This window comes from Mustela erminea, chromosome 10, assembly GCF_009829155.1.
Source record: "Mustela erminea isolate mMusErm1 chromosome 10, mMusErm1.Pri, whole genome shotgun sequence".
In the NCBI taxonomy this organism is placed as follows: Eukaryota; Metazoa; Chordata; class Mammalia; order Carnivora; family Mustelidae; genus Mustela; species Mustela erminea.
Genome location: NC_045623.1, coordinates 59,898,922 through 59,922,946, shown reverse-complemented (window position 1 = coordinate 59,922,946; position 24,025 = coordinate 59,898,922). Strand labels below are relative to the sequence as shown.

The 24,025-nt window shown below is 41.0% G+C and overlaps 1 protein-coding gene across 4 annotated transcripts in view; it reads left to right on the top strand.

The window, feature by feature from the left end:
- NFIA (nuclear factor I A) overlaps nt 1-24,025 on the top strand; it is a 364,677-nt gene that overhangs the window by 297,874 nt on the left and 42,778 nt on the right. For 3 of the 4 annotated variants that reach the window (XM_032303341.1, XM_032303342.1, XM_032303339.1), the window contains exons 8-9: nt 12,195-12,373; nt 14,736-14,901. In XM_032303341.1, the coding sequence (XP_032159232.1) occupies nt 12,195-12,373; nt 14,736-14,901 (345 nt within the window). The remainder of the gene's footprint in view (nt 1-12,194; nt 12,374-14,735; nt 14,902-24,025) is intronic. The other variant, XM_032303340.1, reaches the window with a different exon arrangement.

The following is a 24,025-nucleotide window of genomic DNA, read 5'->3' as shown; positions in this document are numbered from 1 at the left end:
GATTCCCAAGTGAGGGCATCGTAGACTGAACAAGTACCACCTTTGAGAGGCATTGAAAGACAAGCCAGTAGGGCTTGTGAACGTTGGTCAGGGTCAGCCCGGGTGCTGGTGTCCAGCCCAGTGGGAAACGCTGTCGATGGGGATTTGAAGGAGCTGGATGGCAAAGAGGAAAGGCAGCTTTTGAGCAAAGATCCTTTAAGTCCCAGTTCAGGAAATTATTAAATTCATTAGCCAGATACTTACAACCAGCTATTACTGCCCAGCCAAAGGAAAAAACAGTGCCAGCAAATGTTTTAAAACTACAACTAAACAAAAGTCAGGAAGCGTGTAATTAAAACTGTACCTTTATTGTATTGTAAAGAGTTTCACTATGACATGGAAAATATTTAAAGGAGAAGGCTGTTGAGCTAATTTGTCTGCAAGTGAACTGCTTAGTGGAAAACTATCCTAAATTAACTGTAAGGCCACCCACTGAGCGAACCTCATAAAGGCCGTGGCTGCTCAGCTTGGTTTTGTGTAACCGTTCAATAATTACTAGATAAATGCATAACTAAAAGCTCTATTACACTAATAATTTGTACCAAGATAGATGTGTGGGACACCCTGCTGGGTTAATTTGTCATCCCTGCAGCAAACTTCTAAAGAGAGCTCTTCTGCAGGAGAATCGTGCTAATATGTGGTCCCAAGGAGGACAGGTTAGAGCAACAAGACCAGTTGGCTCCTTAATCTCTTAAAGACGCGAAATGTCCCCAGGGTGAGTGCCAGAGAGAGAGATAGGGTGATTCACCACTTGGGCGGGGGGCTGAGATTTAAACTCATCTTGACAAAAGAAGCTGCTCTCCCTTGGAACTCCTGGCCTCTTTCCCTCCGTCTGTCTGTCTGTCCCTCCCTCTCTTCCTCTCCTCCTTCCCCAGCTCCCCCACCAGAGACCCAACACAGGCACACATGATGAAGACAGGGTTCCCAGCAAGTCTTCTTTAAAATTGTCTCATTGATGAGACTTCCCGGTATGGCTTGTCCTATAAATCACATAATCAGATAAATCCCTAGCCGTTCTTTCTTCCTGGTCTAACTTACTATCATGTGGATTCCATGTTTGGACTCATTCTTTCTTTTCCTTTTTTCGGAGTGGAGTAAAAAAAGTCAGTATTGGACTTGTTATCTCCTCTTTATGTGGAATATTTTCTTCCGTCACAAACACACACACACACACACACACACACACACACACACACTCAACAATTGCTGTTTTAAATATGAGGCTCACATTGAAGCTTCAGGGCAGGGTTTTCAACCTCCCCTATTGACAGAACCATAAATCATGTTCAAGTTAAGTGAATTACTGTAGCATAGAACTGTGGCTTTAACAATGTTTATGTAGTATCAGCTTATCATCTGTGTAGGTGGGGGGGTACGGGGAGGGTGAGCATAGACACTTGAAATGGGAATGGACAGCCCTATTAATGTGGTCGCAGTATCCCAGAGAGTCACCCATTTCATGCCGCCTCCTTTGTATTGTTGAAATTAGTGTACTTAATCACACATAGAGAAGGTTGTTTAAAATGTATATTTCCAGGGTACATTTCCAGTTGTCAAGTGCCACTTCTTCATAAGAAATGGCGGTTGCTTTCTCTCCCTACGGCCCCCCCACCCCCGGCCCCAGTCAAACACTTCCTTTTTCTGATGTGCAAAACACAGCGTGGACAACCTCAGAGTTGCCAGGTTCTGAAAAAATAGTAAGGGACCTGTGAACAAAAACTTCAGAGGGGAAATATACCATTTGACCTCCGAGAAAGAATTCAGAGGGGAGCCACGGAGCACCGTGCACAGTGCGCGGGCTGTGGGGTCAGCCAGCAGAGAATTTGGGTTCTGGTTGGCCACTTGGGCTCTGCATATGCTTGTGCGACTCACTTATCTTCTACCTGCCTTTGTTTTCCCACCTGTATAAAACATTAAAACATGAGGAGGCAGAGGAAGTGAAATGGCTGGAAAGGGCTGGGAACTGTCATAAGTACAATGACTAAATGTTCCCTACCTCTGCAGTGACTTCTTTTATCCTCATACCTGCATGTGCTTTCTTTGCATGTGAATCTCGGGAGAGAGTTCTCCTTTCCTTCATTCCTCTATCCTCATCCCCAGCCTACTTTTCCCACCTGCTCCTGTGGGTCGGGAAGGAATGCGGGAAGGAATGCGTGTTTCTCCTCTCTGGGAGGAGCCACAGATGCCCAGAGCAGGACATGTGGTCTCAGGGAAGTGAGGCAGCCTGGTTACCCCATCTCACTGCTCTTGCCTGGTTGGAGAACAGGGGCATCTGCTCAGTGAGGCAAGTAAATAGCTCCCTCCCCTGATAGGTAGCCATTCAGCCATGGTAGAGACTTCTCTTGGCTTTGTCTACATTCAGGTATGGTCTTGCTAAAATTAAGATAAGCACCTCTTTGGTTAACAAGAGTCTGTTGTTTATAAAAATTGATTCAGCAGGTAATTATTGAGCATTTACCATCTGCCAAGCATGGTGCTAGGCCCTAATGAACAAACCAGATGAGTCTTGCCCCTGCAGTCTAGCCAAACAGGTAGATAGGAAACAAATCATTATCACTATGATGAGATTAATGAACAGTGAAGTCAAGAAAGGGATAATCCAGCACAAGTATTTGAAGTATTTGTGGGGGGTTGGATTTATGTGTGTCAGTTTGTGTCGGTCCTTTCCACTGACATGTGATATAAACTTAGAAAATCTTGGCATCTCTGAGGGATATCTCCAGATCTTCCCAAATCTCCCAGTTCCTGAACACTACAATAAAAGTTGCAAACTTGTTGCATAGCTGGTCATGAATGCTTTGAAGATATGTTCATATAGACTCTTTCAAGTGAAATATTCTTACGAGTAAAAGAAACCCAACCAAATTCCTTCACCATCCCTCTGTTCCTCCAAAAGAAAATCATGGACTGGTGCTTATAACTAGAAAGTTTGAGGGTGGATGGCTTCAGTTAGAGCTGGATCCAGGTGATACCCTCAGAAATCTGTATGTCTTGTTCTCTCCCTCAGCTCTGCTCTCTTCTCTGTGAACTTCATTCTTAGGCTGAATCCCCTCAGACTGTGGCATTAATGATATGGGCAGCTCCAGGCTTCATTTCCACCAATGTAACAACCCCAAGGGTGAAAGAGAAGAGCTTTGTCACAGTACATCTGGGTAGGGCTCTACTACTGGATGCTTATGGCTCTTATTGTCCTGGTCTGGGTCCTTTGCTTGGGTCTCTAAATCCTTATGTTTAAAAGATAAAGGGGTTTCTCACTCATGTGGCCTGGGTTACATACCTACCTGCCGAGCCAGGGATAGGGTTGAGGCCACTCTAACTACCTAGGCTGGGGCTGAGGGAAGGATAGGTGTCCCCCAAAACCATGAGAGCTCTGTTTCCAGAGGGAATGGTGAAGAACTGCTGGACAGACAGAACTACTAGCTGTCCGCTGCAGGAGATAAAAACAAAGCTGTCCTGAACTTGGGGCAATGGGCTCAGCTTTCTCCCTCTCTGCAGTGACTGATTCCTGCAGTTAGGACTTGCAGAGCACAGGTAAATCAGGTACTAGAAAGTGACTGTTAGCCCATGCATAGGCTTCCAGGTCCATGAAAACAGTCAACTTTTGACTCCTGGTTACCTCATGCTGCCACATTACATTATATGATCCTGATTATTTTTCACATACCTTAATTTGTCCTAAAAAAAAAAAAAAAAAACCAGTCTAGGAATAGTAAATAACCCACAGTCTAATATAATGTCTAGCACATAGCTGATTCTCAACACATACTTTTTAAAAGAACGAGCACTGCCATGGAAGTAGAATTAATTCTGATCCTGAGAAAAATCTTTATTTCTTTTTCTGGGCTATTTTATCCAATTTATAGATAAGGAGATGTGGACTCAGAAATATTAAGTGACTTTGCATGGATTAGGATAGGGAGTGATGATTTCAAGCACAGAAGAGTTGAGCTCTAAAACCCAAACATGACATATGATTTCCATTTTGCAGTAGAGGAAGCCAGGAGGCTGACACACAGAGCTATCTGATACCCAACCTGGCTTCAGACACTGGACTAATTCTTCTCTTTCTTCCCCGCCTTGTGTGAAATCTACCACAGTAGGAATAAATGCTCCAATCCTACGGGGTGTATTCAGGAAGATAACTTGGAGTTCAGAAGGATGCTTTGAAAATAACCTCTGCCTCAGTAATCCTGTCTCTCAGAAATAGGGGCTTACACTGCACCATAAACCTCACGATTTGGTGGGGGAACGGCTGCCAATCAGCCCGTGCTTTTATGTTTATCATGGGTTTTGTGGTTGTTTATTTGCTTGGTTTTTTGCCTTTTTTTTTTTTTTTTTTTTTGTCCATGTCGGCAAACGTTCACAAACTACCAGTAATTCTCCGACAGGCTGGAGCATCTCCACGGACTTGACTTTGGAAATTCTCTTTTGCAGGACTGCGTTTGTAATTCCAATACACTTCCAGCAAGCAGGCTGTGAGAGGACTCCCTGCCTATTTCTGTTCCCCTCTGTGATCACCCAGTCTGTGGGGTTTTTTTCCTCAAGCATTTTGCCAGGTTTCTTATTCTTCATCTCTTATTTCTTAGTATTGCCTGCCCCGTAACATAGAGGCTTGGGTTTTCTTCATGGAATGGGGTGCTTGTCCACTTTGCTTCTTAAACAGTCCCTCTTTGTATTTCCAATCATCACTGCTGCCGTGTGGTATTTGAACATAATTCACACTAGCCATCATGGCGGCCTAGGCAAGTGGTGTGCAAGTGTGGCATATTCAGAGAGGCGGTCCTGTCAGGATGCGAAGATGGGAGCTGTGGCATGGAACCTTGAACAGGCTCACTCGAGGATTTTAAAACTCTAAAAATTAGAGCCTTCCCAAAGCCAGGATGTCTTAAAGACTGTGTCCAGAAATAATAACTTCATATCTCAGAAACATTTCAAAGTAATTTCTTTTAAGGGGTACATGCCCCCTTGTTTCAGGTATTTTAGATTTCAGTGTTACTACTATGGATCAATTTTACTGAGTATTTGTTATTGTAATCCCAGAGACAGAGTTCCACGGGAATGCAAAGCTAGGTGAGCATCAACATTTGAGTACAAACTATGTTTTGTAGAGGAGAAAACTAGAAGAGAAAGAAATTGCCCGTATTTATAAGCCAAGTAGTGGCAGAAACAAAACTAAGGTCCTTTAATCTAGTTAGAAATTTTCCCCCCCAAAATTAATAATAATTAGAAATTTTTTTTCTTAAAAGTACTCCAGATCATCCTTAAAAACTTTTTTTTTTTTTAGCATTAATGAGTACGAGATCTCCGATAAAGAATTCCCAAAAACAGATAGAATGATAGAAATTTCCATTGTATCTGGGTTTGAGGGGGCTAGAAGAAGACATGCTTAGATTCTGGGTTAGGATGGATGTGTGCCTGAGTAGCAGGGGTCCACATGGTTAAGGGGGAGGCCAGTATGGACACTCAAAAACTGTAGATCTATGTGAAAAATAGAGTCTAGAGGGAGATAGTCCCATAGTTCTAAGTTTCTGGATTGTCAGAGTTTGAGATTTAAGCAAAGATATGGGGTCAAAGTATACTTGGTCAAAAACAGACTTTATAGGTCATTGTATCTATGACCATTAGATCAAAGTTGTTGCTACTGTTGCTTTGTTTTACATTTGGTTGTTAAGGGATTTTTTTTCAAGACCCTTATGTCATATCCGTACTGATAGTATCTATTCTTTCAACAATATTTAGTATCCATTTGTCCAAGTGACAGATAAGCAGTAGGCCCCTCTTACTCTTACTTAATATGCCTTTTCCCTTGTGTATTATATAATCCAAACAGGTCTTAGCAAATAGGAACAAATTTCAATTTATTTCATCCCCATCCTCACTTATGATAGTTTTACCAATAAAAGAAGCTATTTATGGATTACTAACCCATATGGTCAGGAACTATACCGTGTGTCTTACATACTTTGTCTCACTGGATCCTAAAAAAAAATCTTGAGGTATTATTAGCCCCACTGTACAGATAGCAAAACTGAGTCATAGAGAAGCTCAGAAACTTAAAGCATAGCTGGTAAGTAAGAAATACCTAGAATTTAAATCTGTACCTATAGGACTCTAAAGCCCACAGTCCTCATATTATATCTCTACTTTTTTTGGACTTATATGTTTAACTTAAAATTATACACACACAGGTGTGAGAAACCAGCCCAGACTGAAGCAGATTAAATAATGGTGAAGAGGGATAATCAAAGGGCTATAGTGGGGGATGGGACCAGGAGTGGGTGAAGGTAGTCCAAAGGTACAAACTCCCATCAAAGAGAAAAAAAGAGTGACAATGGATAGTTGGTGGAAATACAGAAGGCAAGCAGATTGCCTTGAAAGCTTCAAAAAGGTGCGTCTTCAGCAGAAAACAGACCGGGACAAGGATGGGGTTTGGTAGGGAAGAAGTGGAAAGAGCAGGGATCACCAGAGGCTCAAGAGCACAGCATGGTGTCTGGAGGGTGAACAGGAGTTATGTGCGTCTATGCCAGGGGCCCACGAACTATGGCGCACAAGTCAAATCCAGTCCTCTGCCTATTTTTGAAAATAAAATTTTATTGGGATATGGCGACACTTGTTTATTTGTCTGATATCTGTGGCTACTTCTGTCCCATAGCAGTGAAGTCAAATAATCACAGCAGAGACTGCATGGCCTGCAAAGCTGAAAACTCTTTGCTCTCTGGCCCTTTCAAAAGATGTATGCCAACCCTGGGTCTAGATTCTAAGACAGGACCCCAGCACAGGAAGGGTCTTTCAATAGATAAAATTGATCTAAATAAAAACTTTAAAAGACCTTGCCCTCCCACTCCTCCACCTTTTTGTCTGTTTCTCCAGGAGACATTGGAATTTGATCTCCAACCTGAGGATCCCCTTAATTCAAATGGAATAGAATATACCAACTGTCTTGGAAATGCAGTGAAGCATAAAGTTACTTCGGTTAACAGTAATAAAAATACGAAGTGCTTTACCAGGTGTCATGCAATGTCAGATATGGTTCTCTCATATGACATCTAGGTCTTTGATGTGCATCTCAGCAATGTTGAAGATATGTGCTATATGTTTTGAAAACCTTGGCTTGCCTCAAGTCAAAGTCTGGTTATTTAGAGAAGGCTCCACCTCCTCAAGGTTGAAAAACCTTTGCCAATTCCCCTTTCCTTGTGTCTCTGTTAAAATAAAATCCCATAACTCCAGACTCCTGGACTTTGGTAAGTGGCATGTCTGACTTACGTATGATTTATAAATTATAGCTATGGACCATTAAGATACATTTCTCAGCTTTAAGTAAGCTACAGTGGTGTCATATACGGTGGTTTTAAATTTCTGAGGAAGCCAAGTACATAGTAGTTGACGACCCAAATAATTCAAATTCCATTTGCTTTTGTGGAAGGCTTTTTTCCCTTAGCACAGGTTTTCTTTCTTTCTTTCTTTCTTTTTTTTCTTCCCCACTTACTTCTCCTCTTAGAGTTCTGCCTTATTAAAATCTTTACTTCTAAATATGAGTAGTCAGGAGTTCTTAATGCCACCCATTGCTCTACAGAAATGGTTATTTTTGTCTAAAGAACATCTTATCGCTGAAGGGACGAGTGGCTTTTTCTGGTAACAGCACTAACACAGAAACAGTTTGGACTCTCACTTGTTGCCCCTGACTTAGGGTCGATGAATGGTAAGACTGTGAAGTTTTACAAATGCCAAGGCTTGGGAGTGATGGTTCCCCCCGTGAGGGAAGAAAGCTGTGTGTCACGCTGTCTTAAGAGCACACTGCACCTGAAGGGGATTAGGTTTTATTTGCGCTGCTCTCTTGACGGCTTTTCTTTGGAGCTTCCCAGACAAGAGACTCTAGGATTGCCAGAAAGCCACGTGAAATGGACCCAAGTCTCTGTCCAATCTGGGAGAATCTGTGATGGTTTGTGGACAAGGAATAAAGCAATTAAAGCAATACGCAGGTTAAATACTAGAACGTATTTCGACCCATGAATTCTGGTTTGAGGAAATATGCGGGAAGGTTATTAGAATTCTTGGAGGTTGAGTTTGGGCAAAACTGCTAAAAATGATAAGGCGGGATTACTCTCCTCTCTTTTTCTTTCCCAAGATTTAGAAAAGAATGAAGTATGAGCTTCCGAACCTATGTGGCTATGCCTCCCTGATACTATCTTTTTTGAGCTAGAATATTTGTCTGTAAGTCCTCCTCCCTATGGAGGACTCAGACCAAGAGTCACTTGGATCAAATAAGTCTCCCCAAATACACAATAATACAGTAATGACCTTGACCTTCTCCTTCCCCAGTCCTCATTCTGCTGTAAGGGAGAAAGCATTTTTAAGTTAAAAATAAAAACACATATTGTGTTGAATTTTTAGCTTTTTCTCTTTCAAACTGAAACCAAGAAAATCTTTTTAAAGAAGCGGGGCGAGGGACAGGAGCAGAGTACAAACAAGTAAACCAACCTGCCTGACCTGCTTTCTTCTTTTTAAGCATCCAGTAATATGATCATTTTGTAATAAATAACTGAGCTCCTACCCCCTTTGGGAAATTCTGGCTCCCTGTTTCTTGAATTGTGGCTACTTTGTTCAGAAGGTGTAGGCGGTGCCATTCTAGCCAGAGAAACCAGATCCAATTTCCTTCCTTCTCATTTGCATTGTTTGTGAAAAAGCCCAGCGGCTGTTTTAAATAAGTCTGGCCTCTGGTTAAAGTCTAAGCTGGTAGTGAGATCCACCCAGAGCAGAGTGTTTCTGACACTCTCCGCTGCTCCTGGCCTAGGGTACTCAGAGTATTAGACCCCAGAAGCAGCCAATTTTGTAGTGCCTTTTAATACACAAAATTGTATTAACATCAACATGGATACAGATGGATGCACCGCAATAAACTAACCACTTGAGAAAAGCCTTTATTGACTCTCAAGTAAATAATGCACATTTTAAAGGAGCTAAATATGCATTGACATAATGTGCTATAATTTTTTATTGTGTCAACTACTCACAGCACACACATCCATAAGAGATGTTTTTCTCTGTCAAAAATTTGGACGGAGACCCTTCTTTGTGGATTGCATTAGCACCACGCCAGATTCGCAATGGTAGAATTCTCCCACGTGGTAGTGTCTCTTCTGTGGAACCCTGATCTGAAGATCTCAATGTACGTTTAGTGAATTTTACAGATTGAGTGATGGACTGATTTGACCCCAATGGAACTTTCTAAAATGATTGGAGACGACTTCGGCAAAAACTTAGGCACGATGAAAACATCTAAGTCAAGCTAAAAGAGAGAAAAGAAAGAACTAGGAAAGAAGAAAATCCAAATTTATATGTTGCTGAAGGCTGAGCTTTAGAGAACGTACGAACATGGGTCTCGTCCAGTAAAAGAGTGATACTAGCAGTTTATCTAGAGAAATAGCATGTATTTAATAATTTTTAAGAGGTCTGTGTAATGTCTATAACACAACTATTTTCTGTTTGAAGAAATTAAAGCTCAAGATCTTGAATGATTGATATACCCAGTTCCACAATGAGCTAATGGCTGAACACCAGAAAGTCCAAGACATGAGAAAGTGAGGGTTGTGAGGGATAACCCTTGGAAATGCAGACTCAGCGGTTACCTAATTTGAAACTACAGGCTAAATGATTTCCTGGTACTAATTAAGAATTAATTGGTCCTTATAAGTCAGTCATTGCAGGATTAATTTCATATAGTACCGTGTGTTCTTAGGTTTGTGTTAAATTCTGTGCCACAAGGAAAAGGTGAATTGTTTTAGTAAAATATAATAAAGAAACGAAGGTCTAAAGTTAAGTTGCTAATGATATCCTTTTAGTAACAAAGAGTGCTAGACTGTTTATTAGCAGTCAAAGGGAAAGATTCCAAGATCCGTTGAATTCTTCCCTCTATCAACTTTAACTTTTATCCACCTGATCTTTACTCAAGTGAATATTTTCCCTTGCATTCTCTATTGGCCACCACAATTTTTCATAATCAAACAATCATTTATCACCTTCCATTGAGCACCTGAAGCACTGTCACTTTATCATTAAGGTCTGCTTGCTGGGGACTCTTGACAGTAGAGTTCCCACCTTTGTGTTTGACATACTGCCCAAGTGGAGTGTATCATTTTGTTATGCTTAAGTACATTCCCAGCCTTGTTTGGGAAATGCCACATTCCATCCCTGACTAGAAACTATTTGGTCAAATGCAGGGTGCGGGGTCAAATGTTCTTGCTATCAGCAAAGAACCATACCATATTAGATGAACAAAACAACTTTGGTTTCTTAAAGCACCATTTACAAAGTAAGAAATGACCAGAGCCATTTAACTTCTTCGCTTGTGGGTTGTTTAACTCCGTGAAAATAACAGATCCCTAAACTCTCTGGCTTTTTGCCAGGTGGAAAAAAAAAACAATAACAAAGTTTTAAGTTGATTTGTACAGTTCTTGATTTCTGTACCACTCTGGCATTCAATCAATGATTGAACATTCAACTAATATTTGTTGAGTACCAAACAGTGTTCTGGGGATATGACAGTGAACAATTATAGAGCTGGAAAAGCTATTTTCTAAGACAGGAAAGATTGGAAGAGAGCAGGTATAAAGGATGGAAGAGGACGAGAATTCTGGTTTCAATAGGCTGTGTTCAAGAGGCCCTCAATTGTATGACTGAAGATAAAAATTGAGTCTGTGTTGGCCCACCGTGGTATCCCCTGACCAGAGTAGAAGCCCATCAGTGTTTATTGGATAGATTAAACGTTTTATGAATGAAAGGGTCCCGTCAGATCATCTGCAAGACATGGACTAGGCTATTGCTTCTACTCCAAACCCCTGTTTTCACTCTTTAAAAACTAGATGCTATTCTGAACCTGAAAGTCCTAGCCATGTCAATAGTCAGAAAGTGCCCCAGAACTAAAGCCATCCCAGTAGGGAACAAAGAACCCATGCCCAGTGGTCAGTGGGGCTGGATTATTTGTATAGTCCTCAGCCACGCTTATGGTGTGTGATAGGGAGTGTGGCTTCTCTTGCTTAGTCTGCTCTACAAGACCCTTTTGGTATTAGGAAAGTCTTCCTCTCTGAAAACTGGGCCATTCCTTTGTTTGGTCTTTGCAGGGATTCCCTGAGTTCGAAAACTTAACTGCAAAGAGTAAGGCAAGATAAATATTCTCATCTGCTTTTATTTGAGAGCTGTTTCCCCGGCCCTCAGTGAGAAGTGAGAGCTGCTACCTTGGTGTTTCTCGGTTTGAGTATCCCCAACCCTTCCCCTAGGCTGCTCTCCTTCTCCAGCAGATTTCATCAATCACCCTTCCAGTTCAAGGGCAAAAGTTCTCTCAGAGACATTATCAAGTGGCTCACATAAGTTTTTTAATCTAATGTAATCTTCTTGTACAAATAAAATTTAGCAGGGCTCAAATAAAAAGGAGTCATCGTTGTCTGAGTTTCTTTATCAATTTTTATGGGCAGTAGGCTCACAGTTGAGCAAGGGTCACTGCCTACGCAGCCTGTGGGTTCCCCTGCTCTAATATTTATGCATTTCTGAGTTTGGCTTTGAAATGACAAAAAAAAAATACGGGAGGGGGGGTTGCATAAACCTTCCATGTAAAGCGAGGCATCCAAATTGCACAGGTTCATTAGGTGATCATTTACTACATACTTCAAAAAAATTTCATCCTGTATGAGTCCCTAGAAATTTCCTTGAAAGGGGTATAAGAGCTTTAACAATGAATTATTGTCTATGGGTTAGCTCAGCATGAAAGAGGAACCATACGTGCAAACTAGAATTTGTCATATGTAATGTCAGTTAAATCAGGTCTAATCTACCAAATACATTTTTTATTGCTTGCTTCATTAAAAAGGCTCTTAAGGTAATGAATAATCTTCAGCTTCACCAAGGATTATTAATGCCTGTATAACTCATGTCCACTGAAAATGGAAAGACAGCCTGAAACCCTATGCTAATCTAACCTCCATGTTTGTCTTAGAGCCTTAAGGAAGAAAATCTATCAGACCTAAGCAATGTTAAATTCAGCCAGGTGAGCAGTGCTGTGAGTTGGGTCAGGAAGGAAAGGAAGGAGGAGGTTGGATCGGGCGTGGCCGCTGTCGCAAGGCGGGACTCCCTCTTCATGACTCTGACGTTTTCTTTTCCTACAGCAAGCCCGCACGCAACACCGTCGACTCTTCATTTCCCGACATCGCCCATTATCCAGCAGCCCGGGCCTTACTTCTCTCACCCAGCCATCCGCTATCACCCTCAGGAGACGCTGAAAGAGTTTGTCCAACTTGTCTGCCCTGATGCTGGTCAGCAGGCTGGACAGGTGGGGTTCCTCAATGTAAGGAGACCTCTTTTTTTTTTCCGATTTCTTTAGAAATAGTACCCGAATGTAAAAATAGCAAGGGGAGACCTTCTGACCATGTGACAGGGCGCTCTAATGTTGTGCTGACGGACTGTAGACAAATGTCATATTTATTCCAGATTGTGGGAAAGTTAACTTGCTCTAAGAGTGATTGGCCAGGGTTTAAAAAGTGTTTGTGTTAAGTTCGCAACTGTCAAGTTTATGGGTATAAATCATCTCAAGGGTGAACCATATAACCTTCTAAGGTCTGTGGGCTGATAATTCCACCTCATGTACACTAACCCTCGGGCTCACGTAGTGAACCAAATAGAAAGACCAAATAATTTTAAGTAATGGTTTGGGGTGGTAGGGAGAGGCAGGGGGACGAGAGGGGCACAGATGTTTCAGATCAACTAAGTTGATATTTTTAAAAAATACAGTCTTCTAACACTTTAGATCAAGTTGACCAGTACTTGAACTCAAGATGCTGGAAGCACAGTTTATTATGGTTTGTTATCTCTGCAAGTAGTTATCTCTCCCACTTATCTTTGTATAAAGCTAAACAGCATTCAACAGCGTCAAATCAATGTTTTCATCTTTTCTCTAGTAAACCAAATAATCACAACTTGAGACGATATTCCAAATGCAAAAGTGATTTTTAAAAATGGCAAATTTTATTTCAAAGCTGAACTAAGTGTTTACAGTTGGATAGTGGTGTCCCAAGGCCACTAATAATAATAAAGGCTAGAAAATAATGACCAGCATAAAGCCAAATGTGATCTTCCTTTTCTCCTAAGGGCTACGCTTGAAGCCGCAGATCAGCTGTCATTATTACTGCCTAATTGAGAATATTATATCACACGGCCCTGTCACTGATTTTTCTTCCCTTGCAGAAATACCTGATTCTGCATATCTGAGACAGAACCGGCAGCTTTGACTAATGTCTGGTGATGTGTTAGCAGATACATTTCTGTCTAGACAACAAATCAATATGGGGCCTTTTTTCTTTTTGCTTGTGTATTCATTTGCTTGGCTTATTGTAAAGCATTCACTTATGGACTTTTAGCCTACTCAGAATAACACGCGAGCAGGTTTGCTGGCAAAAAAGAGTAGCATTCTGACTGTCAGACGAGATAGTCTTTGAAGAACAATACTAAATATATATATATTTATGTATACACACATACACACACACACACATACACTTGAGAACGTGAGTGAGGGGCTGGCTGAGGCCGCCTCTGCAGAGTTATTAGGCTTACACTTAAAAGCCTGGGACAACTGGTTCTCCTTCACCTGAATTTTGATTTGGGATGACAGCCCAAATACCAGCTGTGATTATTGGTCGTGTACAGTGTCACTAAAGTCCAGAGTCAGAAAGGCCACATGGGAGACCATGAAAGATCTGAAGTGATCACCAGCATCAGGCATCTGACTTTTAAGTTTCTAACTTTTTTTAAAATAGTCCTGACATTACCCTATATAAGTGTCAAACTCCCGGTTTTGCGTTTTGATCAAAATTTTATAGGGTTTAAGCCAGGTCTCTCTTCGTGGGACTATTTTGAAAAACTTGAAAATAAAATGGATTTTATTGCTTTCTTCAGAGGGGAACTTTCTTTTGTCAAAGAGCTGTGATTTGGTTGTTCTAACATCAGGCAGCCAAATAAATATGACTGTTATGGCATATGCTTCTATAATTTAAATCAAAATTAGAAGTGATATTTTTCCCTAGCAGAATTTTGACAGCTCAATTCTAAAGTTTCTGTGCCTGATGTTATACAATATGTGAAAGAAATTTTTTATGTTCACTTAACATATTTATTAAATGTTATATAATATCAACTTTGAGGAGTGAAAATAAAATATTATTTTTAATTTCAAATGCGTATTTGGGCAACATCATTATATCTGTGTAAGTAGACAGTATGGAATAATTCCACAACCTACAAAACACTTGTGTATTAAATAAATACTAATCGTGAGAATGATGATGAAGGTAGCAGTTAATACAGAAGTGAAGCATTCCAGGCAAATGCTAGCAGGTCGTATTAGGGAAACAGGGTGTATAGAAGGTCAAAGTAACTGAGAGATAAGAGATCTCTTATCAAAGTAATTCAGAGATAAGTTTGGGATACATTGAGCATGTGTGCCCGACGCTATGCTTTTGTGAAATGCCTCAAGAACAACCCAACGGTTTTTTTAATCTCTGTACTCTGAAGGAAGAATTCAAGCAGCTAGAATACTTGGTAATTTTACGTAAGAGGTAACTAATGCATTGTCTTTCGTTTTCAGAAGCAGCTAACTGTTGATATCTGTTTCTTTTCCCTCTGCGTGTTTTCTTTTGCTCCTGCCTTCACAGCCCAATGGGAGTAGCCAAGGCAAAGTGCACAACCCGTTCCTTCCCACCCCAATGTTGCCACCACCGCCGCCACCACCGATGGCCAGGCCTGTGCCTCTGCCGGTGCCAGACACAAAGCCTCCAACCACGTCAACAGAAGGAGGTGCAGCCTCCCCAACCTCACCAAGTAAGTATGGATGAGCCGAGGCGCCGGTCGCTTTTCAAGCTCTGTTTACTGGAATCCTCTTTTAAGTCTGCTCCCTAACTGCATAGGCTCTAGCGATAGACCCAGATCCCCGGGGATGGTGACAGCCTGAGTCTGCAGAGCCAAGACCAGATCACAGTGGACCCCACTAGTGGGTAGTATCAGTGACAACACATGTGGAAATGACCGGGTGTTTGGGGCTACATGCCCAAGACTGAGCTCAAGATGTGACTTATTAAATTTTGCACCTTATTTGAGTGGCTTTGAATGCTCTCCTCCTGATAATCACACAGCGTCCACTTGCATGAATTCCCAGTAGCTAAAAGTTCCTTTTGTGTAGCCCTGCCATAACTTACAATCCAAGAAAAACGTACTTGATGAGCTATAAAGGCTGTTCACTTTATACATCAAATAGGTTAAAAAAAAAAAAAAAGTTTAAATCAAAGTAACAATTCAAAGGTGCGTACCTTGAACACCCACTGAGAGTAAGAGCCTGGCAGAAGATCAGAGCTGGTAGCCATGGAATTTGCTTGGCCAGGTGTGGTAGGGGGGAGGGGGCCTGGGGGTGGGGACGAGGTAGAAAGTATAATTGGATGGAAACAGAAAAGAATTCTTGGCTCTTCTCTGAATAGTATGGGAACATGTGATCAGACAATATGAGATTTCCAAGCTTTTTTAGATGATAGGAATGATGACTTGCTGAATTAGAGGGATAGTTCCCAATATTTCAGAGATGACAAAGGAATAGAAATAGCTCAAACACACAAATTTGACTTTTATTAGTACCTGGAACGATGTCAAAAAGAGTGATGGCCAGAGGCAGAGTTTTGAAGTGATGGATGGATGACCTAACCTTGACAGAGGGTGTGATAAGCACCTCCCTAAAGCTTTACTGAGGGATCAAAGTGTAGGAAAGGATAGGAAATGTGACAGTAATCCTAACGAGAGCAGACCTCCAAGGAGTTCTTCAAAAGTGAGACTGGAGGCAAGGAATGTACTGAAGAAAAGATTGGAGTAGACCAGGGAGGAAGTGTTAAGAACTTGAAGAGCAATTACAGAAGTTGAATGGACAAGAGCACAAGGAGGGTTGCTTTGCAGACATAAGCTCTGAGATTGGACAGTCATTTCATTGACTATAATGAAGGATGATTCTAGGCCTCTTAGGTTCCTTACTTTCAGTTTAGGGGACATGATGGTTTGGGGTGTAGGAGGTAGAGAGCCAAAGAGGAAAAATAAGCTTCTGTTGACACTGTGTTCATTGGATTTAATTCTGGAGACACTAAACTCCAAAATGGAGCTCCTCGGGGACATGTCTTTGAGGGTGAGCTTTGGGTTATCTAGTATTTACTCATTTGGATAACACATATGGAAGTGAGTGGCATTGTGCTTGGATTCTGGTATCACAATAAAAAGATTGAGGGTCCAGGGGCAGTTTTATGGGAATCCACTTCTCTTGATAAGAGGTGGTTCAACCCTTTCCAACAAAGGAGAAAACCTGAACATCTAGTGACTTAGGAAACAAAGAAGGCCTGGTCTGTGGATCTTGGAAGCTCAGCTTGAAAAAGAAGCTTCTGAGAAACAGAGGCTCATAGGTGCATCCTGCTTATTGTGCATTAATGTAATATCTTCCAGCAAGTTAGAGAAATCACCGTCCCCAAACTCTATTTAAATCTGGTCACTGGGCAATACCGGCCTACAGTTTGGTAGCCACCTAATTACCTCCACGTACCACTCTTCTGTTCATCTTCTGCCTATCTGTGCAGGACAAGGACACAGTTCTTTCAAAGCCTTGTGGTAATACTTTAGCTATCCCGTTTACACATTGCCCTCCACTACCGCTGTCTCCTGCATCTGGAGTGCATTTTCCAGTAAGGGATGGGGCCCCTCGGGCACCATTTAAGACTAGGGATACCGTGTGCAGTTATGGAAGACTGAAATATAAGGACCCAGATCCCCACCTTTCCCATCACTAGCTGTGCTTCTCTTCGGATCAGCATCCTCATCTGTAGAATGTGAGTGATGGTCCCTGCCTGGCAGGGTTGTATGAAATCAGCCGTGATAAGCACCACCACCAAATAAATTGGAACATCTTATTATCTGCCAAAACTCTGGCCTAGTAGGGTCCCCAGGCTTGGGTAACGATGAAATAGGTCTGTAGGACACATAGAGCGACTCAGCCTCTAAATAATATTGTTGGCTTTGGGTCCCTACATCTGGATTCCATGCCTTAGATTGAATCAAGTGCCTTGTATGAGAAGGTGTCTGTCGTCCTGTTATGACCAGACTCAAGCATTCCTTCAGCATTATGGGAAGAAGTCTGGAGGGGGTCCTGGTAGATCCAGTTGATGCGGTTGCATGTCCATTAGAACAGGTTCGAAGATTTTGGGGAGAAGGAGAATATCAGGAGAGAGAGGCCCAAAGGTTTGATACGGGTAATTTGATACTTACCTTTTTTTTTTTTTTTTAAGATTTTATTTATTTATTTGAGAGAGCAAGGAGCACATGTGAGCTAGCACAAGCAGGTGGGGAGCAGAGGGAGAAGCAGACTCCCTGATGAGCCGGGAGCAGGGGCACAGGGCTGGAAACAGGACTCGGGGATTATGACCTGAGCGGATGGCAGATGCTTAAGCGACTGAGCCACCCAGACACCCCTGATACTTACTTTTGAACCATATGATTCTAGGAATGTAGGGCAAAACAAAATGTTCTGCTGTGGCATAGAAATACTTTTATCATCATAAAGTCTAACCCTTGTTTCTGGGCTTTTTGGAGTTTGCTGAAATCACAATAATGTGTCATTTCACAGCAATATCTTGCCTTATTGTCTTTTCCTTTATTAATAAGAGTGGTAGGCTGGGGGACCCATAAGTTATAGCGTAGGAAAAGCCTTTCAAATTAAAAATCTCAAAGCCCACTGGTCCACACTGGGAAGAGATTTAAAAACCCCCCTTCCATGCCTCCCCCCCACACAAAATCCTCTTCCATGCTCTGATTTCTGAACCAGTTGATAAATAAAATAAAAGCAAAACTCAAGGTTGGAAGACCAGATGATCACTTCTGTTATCAGAGAATTTAGTTTATAACTATAGACAAATTTGCTTCCTAATGCTGAATCCCCAAATTACACAGTCACATCTCCAGTCCCATAGCATGAAGGTCCAGATGGCTGTATGGCAAGAGTAGGACAAGTCACCACTGGTTTCTACTTCCAAACTCTGCAGTCTAGAGAATAGAAAGTGAGCACGGGAAAGGGACAAGAGGATGTGGAAGGGTACAAATATCAGAGTGAAATCGCCTCCCCCTCTCTTCCCATTCATCTTGATGACTACCTTCTTCCGTTCACTTATTCAGCTCTCATATAGTGAGCACCCGTGATATGCCAAGGACTGTGTTAGCTGCTTGGGATACAAAGGTGATTAATCCCTGCTCATCAGAAATGTGGGATCTGTGGGGGGAGATAGCTGGGAAATGAGTAGCTCACAGGAGGCAACACTGGGACACAGGCATGGGTTCTACAAAAGCACTTGGAAGGGAGTTTGGTCCAGGCCCGGAGACTCAGCTAAAGATGCTTTTGGAGATGGTGACTTCTATGCTGTTTAGTAGGGATAATATTCTGGCATTTTAAATCTGAGAAAGAAGGTAGAACTTTTTTCCAGAAACCAGCCTGGTGGGGGGAGGGGATGTCTAAAATTAGATTACCGCTGAATAAAAATTTAGGGCAAAAAATACAGTTTCATAATTTATGTGCTTTCTTAGAAATTAAAACCACAGGGGGGTTGGGTCCTGTTTATCTTTGACAGTTTATTAGAGCTCAACTTTAGCAAGAAGAATCAGGTATTAAGTACCAATGTACAGCATCCCAATGGTAAGGTGGAAATTGAGGCCTTTTTTTTTTTTTTTTCCCCAAAAACACGATTTGTGGAACCTAGGACAACCTTTTCTATTTGGGATTTGAGATGACTGGCAGTAGAATAAGATTTAAAAAAATAAAAGTAGGAAATCCTGCCAAGGGTCTTCTCTATGACCGACATTTCTGGGCCTCAAATTCCCTTATCTGTTAACGGGACCAGCACTGACTGCTATACCCACTCTCTCAGGCAGATTGTCAGGACAAACTGGGGTGACAGATGCACTATGCTGTAGTAAGAGTCCAAGGCGTAATTTTTAATACCATCTTATAATGAAATACAAATGGTTGCCAGCCTACAGCAGAGGATGTATTTTTAACCTAATCAGTTGCCTTTGGCACCAAATATCCCACTTTGCAGCTGTGGCCAGAAAAACATGGGTAAGGCAGATTTGGGAAAGAATTTGCCTGTGAAATAAATACATTTTAATGGGAAAAATCCTTACTAGTGCCATAAAACAACAACAACAAGAGGGGGTGGGTGGAGTTAGCAGTTCTCTCTCTGTTAAGTACTTTTATACTGTGATTTGTTTGGAGAGAGATTGATACACTACTATGCCAGGTCTGTTTAGGATATGGTGATAAATAGAGATAACCTGTAAGAGTAATTCACAATGGATGTATCCTGTTCCCACTGACTAATGCCTTTGTAAGTTTAGATACCCACTGAGAGATTATCACTTCTTTCATTCATTCAGTAAATACTAATTGACCATGAACTATATGCCAAGTCGTGTTCTGGGTGCTAGGATGCAGCAAGAAATGAAAGAGGTTTCAATAATTCCCTGATCTCATGGAGCTCATGTTGTAGAGAGGGAAGAAAGTCAACCCACAAAACAGTGAGTGTAAAAGACAGAGAGGATGTAAGATGGTGACATGTAAGCAGATCCTGGAGGTGGGGTGTGACTGGCCCTAGGGTGGCCAGAGAAGTCCTGTCTGAGAAGAGGAAATTTGAACAAAGACCTGATGGAAGTGGGAAGGTGAGTCTCTTCCTGAGACTGTAAGGGAAGGGCTTTCCAAGCAGAAGGAACAGCCAGCATGCCTGGCCAGGGTGGTGAGAACAGAATGTGTGGGCAAAAGGAGGAGATGAGCCTGGAGGTAAGGTGGGCAGAATCTGGGAGCTGAGAGTGAGGAGTAGGGTAGATAACGTAGGCTTTCAACAGGCCACTGCAAGGACTTGGGCATTTGCTCTGAGTGACACCGGCTAGCAGAGAAGTGATAACTCCCTAATTTTGAACAGAAACACTTTGAAGGCTTTGCTGAAAACAGATTGCTAGGGGCAAGAATTAAAGCAGAGAGACCAGTTAAGAGGCTGGGGTTTTTTTCCCCTTAAAATCAATAATATAATGAGTGTCTTCTACCTGCCAGCTGCTATTTCAGGCAGAAGAGATGCAAAAGGGCACAGTCCCCTTGCCTGTGAACAAATAGTCATCCAAGTTGAAGTAAATTAGTAAGTTAGGGACCAGGAGGTCCAACGGAGAAGGCTAGAGCAGGGAGGGAGGTGACACGCTGTTGGAGGGATCCAGACACCAACATGGGGCAGTGTGGGTGGTGAGAATTATTTGAAAGGGAGAGCTGATGGGATTTGCTGATGCATTAGATATGGGTTGAGAAAAGAGAGTGAGACATCAACGACTCCCAGGTTTTTGACCTGCCCAACTGGGAGAATGGAGCTCCCATGAACTGAGATGGGAAGATTCCAGAAAGAGCCATTCTGGGCAAGGGGCAGGGCCCAAAGTTTGGTTTGACCAAATTATGTTTGACATGCCCATTAGGTATCTTACTAGTGATACTAATTATGACAGCATCCTACCTATGAAAGCTCTTTGCAACTTGCTGAGTTTTTCCATGTGCATCATGCATTAATTGGGGAGGGACTCCTTTTCAAACATGTAATACACTGAGTGGTTATTCCTCGGTGTCCTAAGAACAACAGCTAAAGAATAGGAGAAATAATCTCATTATGTTTGGGCCTATTTGTGGTGTGAGGATTCAAAATGCACTATTCTTTTTCTTAATTGTACTGTAACATCCAATTTTTATAACAGGTTAGTACCAAGATCACAGTATAAATATGGACTTTTCCAGAAAAGAAATTACAGATTGGCATCCTAGCCTAGAATTATAATGGAGAGAAAGAATGCTTTGGGATTATGATGGAAGATAAAACAAGTGTATTTTCTTTTTTTAATTAATTAAGAACATAAAAACTTAATTTAAGAATGCATAAAAGGCTTGTAAACATTTTTCTCCATGCCTTCTTAGCCATGAACTTTTGATTTTTTAAAACTAGAACTGTATTAAAGTAGAAGCACGCAATAACAAGTTTCCTTTATTATTTATTTTTACATCTCCCATGAATCTTACATACATTCATTGTATGAATGAATATGAAACTGTTAACCAAGAAAATAACAATAACCTATGACCAGGATGGAAATTTTGTAGTATAATAATTAACGTATGTTCAGTGCTTTTCAGTTAGCAAAACTCTTTACATGAATACATTATCTTGTTCTGTCTTCCTAGGAGTCCTGTGTGGTCAGGATTTTATAGACAAGGAAGATGACATTAGAAAGTGCAGATGATTTTCCCAAGATAATACTGCCATAGAAGCCTGGTAGGGACTCAAATGCAGGCCTTCCCATGCTCTTTCTACTACCCCATACCTACCTCATACAAATTACAGAGCAATGGGACACGATTTCTGGTTGCTGGGAAGCCACAACTGTCTGCTTATCTGAAATTAATAACAGCACAACAAAGCACTGAGCTTTTATTTATGTACCAGGCACTTGAGAAGTATTTTTCTATATATTATCTTGTTTTAATTTTCCCAGTAATCCTATGAAGTCAGTACCTTTGTCACCCAATTAAGTTAAGTTCCAAGGCTTCTCAGCCACATGTAATGGCACCATGATTCACACCCAGCCACCTTGAACCTGTAGTTCATACACTTGGCCATCGCGTCCTATGGCTAGCTTTGCATTAGCCCAAAGGTTCCGTGTTTTTGCCGTGAAAACCCTATGCGAGAAATACAGAAGAAGATGTTAGTTAGTGGGTCATCTGTACCTTAGTATGAATTGGTTTCTGTTGCTGAGAGTAACTCTGGTTGTCAGGGAAAGGAAGAGAACAGAAGATTTGGAGGGAGATTAAACAAAAACAGCAAAAAAGACAAAAAATAGGAAATGTTGATAAAGGCAGATTTCCTTTATTCGCCAAGACTCCTGAGAACTTGGACTGTTGATGAATGCTTCAAAGAATTATTTTCCGAGTTATCATCCTAATAATGACATGTCTCCCTTTCACCAACACTTTTCCTTAAAATGTATAACACGTTGTTGAATCAGTAATTGGATTTAGAGCAAGACAGTGAATGATAGGTCACTTTTCACAATTTTTAGATGACGTAAGGACTAGGTTTCCTCTTTCAGAGAAGAAGCAGTGGATAACTACAAGAGAGAATGGGAAAAGAAAGAAGTTAGTGGCTTCCTTTCACAAAACACTTTTTCATTACTGATGTCCAAACTATTGCAGTATTCTTTTTCTTTACATTTTTAAAATTACATTAAAATTACAATAAAATCATTCTTTGCTGTACACTTCTTTGAGTTTTTATAACATCATAGATTTTTAAATTTTTTTATTTAAATTCAATTTAGTTAACATACAGTGTAGTATTAGTTTCAGGGGTAGAATTTAGTGATTCATCAGCTGGATATAACACCCAGCGCTCATTCCATCAAGTACCCTCCTTAATGTCCATCAGCCTGGTACCCCCGCCTCCCCTCCAGCAACCCTCTGTTTGTCCCCTATAGTTAAGAGTCTTGTATGGTTTGTCTCCCTTGCAACCAATTCCACAGGTAGGATGGAAAACAATTCCAAAGAACTCCCTTCTTGTTCTTTCTCAGTCTTAAGTTAGTGTCTGATGTCACTTAGTGCCTGAGAACTCATTTTATGCTGATCTGTTTCCACACTGCTGTCATTTTTTGTTGTTCTTGTTTTTGTTTTTTCCACATTGGTTTTAATTTCTCTACCACCTCTGCTGCTGTCTCCATTCTATTTCAGTGTTTTATACTCTTCTGAATTAGAAAGAGACCTATATATATGCAATATTTTAATACGTGATAAGAGTGGCATTTCGTATTAGAGGAGTGGAAGGGATTATTCAGTGAAGTCTATTGGAACAACTGTGTAACTGTCCAGAAAAAAAGAAGACTCCTTACACCAAAATAAATTCCAGCTGGAGGGGGGAAAAAAGCATACAAAGGTGAAGCTTTAAATACCACATAAAAATATAGGATAACTTTTTAAAATAATATTGGACTGAGGAAGATTTTTCTAAATAACACACACACACAAACTCAGAAACCATGAAAGGAAAGACTGACCAATTCTACTCTAAGAGTATCAAAAATCTATGCATGAAAAAAAAAACCATCATAAAGTAAAAAAAAAAAAAAAAGAAAGTGGGAAAAATATTTGTCACACATGTAACATGGGGTTAAATTATCTAATATATAAAGACGAATAAAAAGACAGAAAAAGGTCATAAACAAAGAGAAATAGAGAACATTTGAAAGATGTCTTGTTTATGTAGCATAAAAACAATACAGATTAAGACTAGCATGGTAGGGACGCCTGGGTGGCTCAGTTGGTTAAGCAGCTGCCTTCGGCTCAGGTCATGATCCCAGCGTCCTGGGATCGAGTCCCACATCGGGCTCTTTGCTCAGCAGGGAGCCTGCTTCTCCCTCTGCCTCTGCCTGCCATTCTGTCTGCCTGTGCTCTCTCTCTTCCCCTCTCTCTCTCTGATAAATAAATAAAATTTAAAAAAAAAAAGACTAGCATGGTATTTTTACATATCAGATCAGCAAAAATCAGAGAATACTTTGCATACTCTTGGCAAGTGTGTGGAAGACATACTCTTCTGCACTGTTAGAGGTCTGTGAATTGGTCCAACGTCTTAGAAGATAGTTTAATTTTTCAAGTATATAAAAATATATATGAATATTATATATCTTTATGTATATAAATTTTAGATGTAAGTAATAAATATAGTTGGAAGTGTAAACACAGATGCTTATCAAGTATTCAATTATAATAAAAGATTAGTAATAACCTAAATATGTAACAAGAGTATATACATTAGGTACCCCTTAAAAATAGAGACAAGTCTATATGAGTTATGTTAAGTCAGCA